This window comes from Elephas maximus, chromosome 7 (assembly GCF_024166365.1).
Source record: "Elephas maximus indicus isolate mEleMax1 chromosome 7, mEleMax1 primary haplotype, whole genome shotgun sequence".
NCBI lineage: Eukaryota > Metazoa > Chordata > Mammalia > Proboscidea > Elephantidae > Elephas > Elephas maximus.
In genome coordinates, this window is record NC_064825.1 from 128,899,302 (window position 1) to 128,905,780 (window position 6,479).

General features: G+C 64.9%; 1 protein-coding gene across 2 annotated transcripts; it reads right to left on the reverse strand.

Annotated features, from left to right (window-relative positions):
• Window positions 1-690: 690 nt before the first annotated feature.
• On the reverse strand, window positions 691-4,929 carry AP5B1 (adaptor related protein complex 5 subunit beta 1). Of its 2 annotated transcripts, none has more exons than XM_049892513.1 (3): window positions 4,841-4,929; window positions 4,253-4,420; window positions 691-4,157 (listed from the first exon to the last, which is right to left on the reverse strand). In XM_049892513.1, the coding sequence occupies exons 2-3, from the start codon at window positions 4,400-4,402 to the stop codon at window positions 1,665-1,667; spliced, it is 2,643 nt and encodes an 880-aa protein (XP_049748470.1). In that variant the 5' UTR covers window positions 4,403-4,420; window positions 4,841-4,929; the 3' UTR covers window positions 691-1,664. The 2 variants fall into 2 exon arrangements, with proteins under 2 accessions (XP_049748470.1, XP_049748471.1); XM_049892514.1 differs by lacking the exon at window positions 4,841-4,929 and adding an exon at window positions 4,557-4,834.
• Window positions 4,930-6,479: the final 1,550 nt, after the last annotated feature.

The window sequence follows — 6,479 nt, forward strand, 5'->3', positions numbered from 1 at the left end:
GTGTTCCAGTGTCCAAGCAGCTTCCTGGGTGTTGTGAGGAGCTGGATGGCAGCCATGGCAGTATGTTCTGGAATTCAGCAGATCCTGCCGCCCTGGTGGCACAGTGGTTAAGTGATAAGGATGCTAACCAAAAGGTCAGCAGTTGAGATCCACGAGCCGCTCCTTGGAAACCCTATGGGGCAGTTCTACACCATCCCCTAGGATTGCTATGGGTTGGAAACCACTCAACAGCAAGGGGTTTGGGTTTTTGGTTTTTACTGGTGGTCTCCTGGAGGCCCACTTCCCCAGGCCTTCCAGGGCCTTTGTCAGCACCTGATTCTGTCTTAAATCCCTTTCTGTTTCAAACAGCTGGAGAAGTTTCCATTTCCTAGAACTGGACCCTTCCTGATTTGGCAATTACTTGCCCAAGGTCACAGAGCAAGTTATAGCCAGAATTCAAGCTTGGGACAGGTCTCAGGACTCCTATCTATAACAACTCCTACTTGTCCCAGGTTGTCTTTCCTTTCCTAGCTCACCCCAGTTGGGGGTGGGGGAGACAAGCTCGGGGGAACCTGGGGGCTGGAAGCCAGAGAGGTAGGGGCAGCAGAAAGACCTTTCCTGCAAAACATTAAAGCCCAGCGGTGGCTATTCTACCACCCAGCACTGCAGCCTGTGGCTTCTTCATGTCCTGGTGGCTGGCCCAGGGCAGAGCGTTGGGGACTCTGTCCCTGTGGCCCCTGCAGAGCTGCTCTGATGCTGGGAGAATGGAAACCTGCCACAGGATGACAAAACATTATTACCAACCACGTGGGTGACCGTAGGCAAGTCACTCAACCTCTCCGACCTACAGATTTCCTCATCTGCTGGGTCCTGCAGGGCTGTTGCCAGGATTAAATAAGGCAACCTATGTGGAAAACACCAGCTCAGTGCCTGGTGGCAGAGTTGGCCTCAATAAACCTGAATCCTGTGTCTTACATATTTGAAAAAATGAGACCAGTTCTTACCTGGGAGGACCCCTAAGCACAGGTTGGGTTTCTTGGAGGCTGGGGTTAGGGGAAAGCCTGGTTAGCTTTAGCCCAGGCCATGAGGCATGGGATTGCCACGCATCAAAATTGACTAAAAAGCAACAAATTTGGGTTTTTATGTGGCCCCCTCTCAGCCCCCAAACCTTACTAAGTGTCCCCTCCTAAAAGTGGCTCCAGTCCTCATAGGTCCCAGGCCTGGGAAGGCCTCCCAGCCCAGGGAAGGGGCACCTGGCTACTTCAGCCTCCTCTCCCGTTTCAGTGCCCTGGGGTAGGAGCTCTGCCAACTTGGGAGTTGGAAACACCAGCCCACGAGCCAGAAGCCCCAGTTCCAGCTCTGGCCTTGTTGGGAAATTGCTGGGTGGCCTTGGGCAAGGTCAGAGGGAAGTGGACGGGCAGGCTGTTCTCTGCCTTGATAGGGATTCTGAAGGATTCTGGCACATCCTACCATCCTGGGGTTCTTAGCCTGGAAGGTTTCTTAAGACCTGTGACTCCCACCCCATCAGGGCCCAAAAGAACACAAGGCAGGGGAGGGCGCTGGTGAACGCAAGTCTTTTTTTTTTTTTTTTTTTATGAAGGGAGCCAAAGGGGTAAGGCCTGGCCCCTAGCTGCCTCTCTCAGGCAAGCCCCCAGACCTGTCCCCACCTGGCCCCGCCCACGGGTTCAGGCAGCTGCCGACAGCCCCCGAAGGTAGTCCCCCGCCAAGGGTAGCACGGCCCAGTCGTCGGTCCGAAGGGCCACAGACACTCCATCTGCCTGGGCCACCCCCAGCCGCAGCAGCAGCCTGGAGGCCGGAGGCAGGCGGATGGCGACACAGTAGCTGGCGGGGGGCTGGGCGGCCACCACAAAGGGCTTCAGGTGATGGGACACCAAAGTCTCCAGCCCCTGTGGTCCTAGTGGGCACCACACGCGACTCTCGGCGCCTTCGGGCAAGCAGGACGCCCAGAGCTCCTCAAAGAAGCCCGGCCCCGCCCCCTCCGGGGGCTGTGGGAACGGCAGAAAGAGGTCCGCGAAGTTCACCGGCAGGGGCGGCAGCTGGGCGTGACAGGTGAGGCCGGTGGGCGTGGTGTAGAGGGCGCGGACACCCAGACGGGTGGGGGCCGGGCGGCGGGGCTGCAGGGGCAGGAGCAGAGGGCGGGCAGGACGGCCAGGGCACAGGCAGGGAACGTGCACGGCCCCCAGGGGCTCGTAGAGCTGCCCCTCCACTCGGAAGCGCAGCTCCAGGGAATAGAGCGGCTGCAGCGCCTCCACCTGGAGCTCCAGCACCGGGCTAGGGCCCTCGACTCTGCGGGGCCCCACGCTCAGCCGCAGAGAAGCCGGAGCCTCTTGCACCGTCAGCGCCGCCGCAAAGCCTTGGTTCTCCGCCACCAGCGAGGAGGCCAGTGCAGGTGCGGCAAGCGAGGGGCCCAGGGCCATCGCCAGCTTGGGCCCTGACAGGTTGGCCAGGAGGAGGTAGTAGAGGCGGGCATGGTCTCGTCCGTCAGGGTCCTCTAGCTGCCCGGCCAGCGCCTGCAGCAAGTCTGCCAGGCCACCACCCCCACGTGCCCGCAGCAGGGTCCGGCAGACCCCTAACAGGGCCTGCTGGAGGCCCCAATCTGTGCAGTAGCCGGCTGCCGCCTGCAAAAAGCGCAAGGTGACACTCTGGGCACCCCCATCTGCCACCTTTGCTAGCATCTGCAGGTGCCAGCGAAGGGCCACATCCCTGCCAGTCTCCGACACCACCTCCTGCCACAACACTACCCTCAGGGGCTCCCCCAGCTCGGTGCCCACCCGATCCAACAGGTCTACAAAATGGGGGGCCAGGGCTGGCCGGGCCTGGTACAGCCGGGCCAGCCCCTGGATCAGAGGAGTCAGCACCGCAGGCTGCCCTGCCAGGCAGTGGGCAACCAGGTACGAGGCCTGGAAGCAGAGTGTGGCTGAGGCTCGGGGACCTCCAGCCAGGGCAGCCCTCCGCTGAAGGCCAGCCAGCAGCTCCTCCAGGTAGTGCTGGAGGCTCTCAGCCTGGCCTTTCTCCTCCTCCTCCTCTTGGTCCTCAGCACAGAGCAGGCACAGCAGGTGCAGGCGGGCCAGGAGGGCCATCGGGTCATGCAGGAGACTAGGCAGGAGGCCCTGGCACAGCCGGGGCCCTAGCAGCAGTGGGGTGGTCTCCTCACCCACAGGGCCCAGTGGCCAGTTCTCGGGAAAGCTCAGGAGACAGTGCAGGTAAAAAAGGTGGGTGGGTGGGGGCAGGGCAGGGTGTTGGGCAGCCATCGTGAGCCGGTGGAGCAGCAGGGCTTCATCCTGAGCAGTGAACAGAGCCTCGCCAAAGGCTGCCTTGAGTGCCAGAACTGCGTGCAGTAGGGTCAGCTGTGCTGTGCTCAGCAGCCGTACCAGTTGCGGCTTGAAGAGTGTAGGCGGTTGGCCCCGCAGGCCCCGAAGGCCCCATCCCAGCAGCCACAGAAGCTGGGCCTGGGCCACGGGAGTGAGCAGGTAGGAGGCGTCCAGGAGCTGGGCCACTGTGGCCCGAAGTTCCCGGGCCTCCTCAGGACTGGGCTTTAGCGCTGCAAGGCCATGCTCCCCCTCCTCAGCTGCCAGCCAGCTGGGGGCCTGGGGCTGTAAGTGGATATCTCCTTCTTCAGCTAGTGTCCAGTCCCAAGGACAGGGGCCATCCCCAGTGGGGGGGTCCCCAGCCGTGAGCAGGCCCCGCAGGCTGGCCCCAGCCCTGGCCTGTGCCACCAAGATATTGCGAAGAACAAGGGCGACCAGCAGGCTGAGTGGCTGGACTGGGCCCTCCCGCCCCAACAGGCCCCGCAGGAGCCCCAGGCAGCCCCCCAGCAGTCCTGGCTGACAGCTCTCTAGCTCCCGCAGGCACTCGCACGCTGTGGCCTGCAGGGGGCGCTGCTCTGAGACCGGACCAAAGCCCGGACCCAGATCTCGACCAGCGGCCAGGCCTAGCAGCAAGGGCAGTAGGCGGCCAGAGGCTCCTGAGGTGGGGCCGAGCGCACCTCCTGCCACCAGGGCTGTGGTGGCCGCCAGCAGCAGGGGCCGCCGGAGAGCTGAGGGCCGTGGGGATAGGAGAACCAGGGTGTCCAGCAGGGAGGTGGCTGCCGCTTCTGCCGCCGAGGCATCAGGCCACAGCTGGGCTGGGAACTCTAAGCTCAGGGCCAGCAAGGAAACCTAGAGGATTGGGAGAGAATCATGAAGATGAGGGTCAGGGCGTGGAGGTCTGGGATGTCCATTGGGCCAGGGCAGGAGACACCTGCGGGGCCTACCTTGGTCTGTTCGGTGAGCTTGTCGCTCCGCAGATCACTCAGCAAGTCGCGACCCAAACTCTCACCCTCGGGACCTGCCATGAAAGCGGACGGGCTGGCCCGAAGGGCGCCCAGGCGCTGGGCCCAAGCTTCCCGGCTCAGGGGCCCCATGTTCAGGCACGCGGGTTCCTGCGTAGAAAACGGAGATTAGGCGGGCGACCGCGGCCCGGAAGATGCACGGAGCCCCGAGGCCGCCAGAGGGCGCCAACGGCCGCCAGTTCGGGTCCCGGCCCCCCCCCACTGTCCCCGAGGGGGCTGCTGTCACCCAGAACTGTCATGGAGATCCCTGCCACCCTCTGCCACACGCAGTTGCCAGCAAAGCCCCCGGTGCCTGTCTCCCAAGAATAAACCGGCAGGTTTCGGGGGATGACGCCAGGGCAGGTCGCCAGGGTCCCGCGGACCGGCGAGCAGGGCGGGGCGCCAGGCGCGGCGGGGCGCGGCGCGGTGTGCGTGCCGAGAGCTCATTAGGCCGCCCGCCCGCGGCCGGCATCGAAACCACAGCGCCTCCCGGGCCCCCGGCGCCCGCGGTAACGGGCCGGCGGCTCTCACCGCCTGACTCAGCCGCCGCGGGCCTCGGCCGGCCGGCTCCTTCCGGGCTGGCGGGCGATGGGGCGGGGCGGGGCGCGGGGCGGAGCCGTAACGGGGCCACCGCCTCCCCGCCCGCTTGCAGGTGCCGACTCGCCGGTTTCGCTGGGTCTGAGTAACTGTCCCTCCGCTCGCAGGCCCTTTTCCCCGAAACCGCCGCCGGCCCGGGCAGAGGCGGTGGAGCTGGGTGGGTCAGGGCTTCCGGATACCGTGTTCCCCCGCACCGGGACTGCGACGCCAGGCCCCTCCCGGGGGGCCGCAGCCCGGGCCGCGACAGCGCCCGCCAGGCTGAAAGGACGGTAGCCAGGGCGCCCCCCGCCGGCGCCCGGGCGCACCGCACCCTGCCCTGGCCGGGGGCCCCGGGCGGCCGCTGGGGGGCGCGCAGGGTGCGGTCCGGGCGCCGCACTAAGTGTGCGCCGCGGCCCCTGCTGAACCGGTCGGGTGGCGCCGCGGGGCTTGGCTTCGCTTCCCCGACGCCGCCGGCCCGGCCCCCCACCCGCTCGGCTTGGGGACGAGGAGCCGGCGACGGAAGCTTCTGGCCTTTGCCCGAGGCCGCGCCAGGGCCGGCAGAGGTCGCAGCGGGCAGGGCCATAGCTGCCGCGAAGCCGGGAAACAACGGGATCCCGGCTCAGGACGTGCGGGCTGGCAGGGCCTGCCGGGCCACCAGGCTCGCAGCGCGCCTAGCACGGGCCAAGTGGGGCCAAAACCCATAGAGCTGGATCCTGGCTTTTGGAGGGGGGTTGGGGATGGGGGCGGTATCCACCGACCGCAGGTTTCCAGGGCAGAGACCCGCAGGCGTCCAGCCCCAGTCGCATGCCCGCTGGCCTAATGCCACTGGCTCTAATTAGCCCGCTTTGAAGATGGAAACAGCCCCCGGGCCACCCACTGCCAACTCGCCTCTCCCCTTCCCCGGGGCTGCGTAGGCCTCTCCCCACCCCATCCATTCGGGAGATGGGGAGTGGGGGGATATGGGGTGGGGTGGGGTGGGGTAGATAGAGCTGGAGCGGCTGTCTGGGCTGCTGGTGCCCAGGTTACCGAAAAGGGCATGGAGACAGGGATCCACCCAGGGAGACAGGTCCAGCCGGAAGTCCCAGCCTGGCTCCTCTGGGCCCTGCTCTCGGCTCCACCGCTGACTCACAGGCGGTAGCCCTAAACTACTTCCCTCTCCATGCCTCAGTTTCCCCATCTATAAAATGGGAGTGGCGACTCCAGAGAGGCTGGGGGTGGGGTAGCCTGGCTAATTAAACTAAGATCAAAGAGATGAGAGCAGCCAGGGAGCTACTCCGGTGTAGCTATAACAAGGGGCCTGTCTGGTTTCCCTGTCTGAGGCCCAGAGGGTGCTGATAACTCTAGATCCTGGCCTCGCCACTCATGGTGAGGGAGGAACGATTATAAACCCCTTTTACAGTTGAGGAGACAGGCTTCAAAGGGTCAAGAAGCTGGATGCTGACTCTGGCTGGCTCAGCCTCTGACAGCATGGCCTCCGCCAACCTCCAGCCTTTCTTGGCTCCTTGGGGATGAGGGTCTGGAGGGAGGGTACCCATGTGTGGGGGCTCCTGCCAAGTTCCTGGTGCTGTGACAGGTGCACCCATATTGAGTCAGA

Excerpts from the sequence above, each read along its gene's own strand:
- AP5B1 (XM_049892513.1), bottom strand. The coding sequence starts at position 4,402 with ATGGGGCCCCTGAGCCGGGAAGCTTGGGCCCAGCGCCTGGGCGCCCTT. Across the intron at positions 4,158-4,252 it reads AGCTCACCGAACAGACCAAG|GTTTCCTTGCTGGCCCTGAG; the intron begins GTAGGCCCCGCA and ends CCAATCCTCTAG.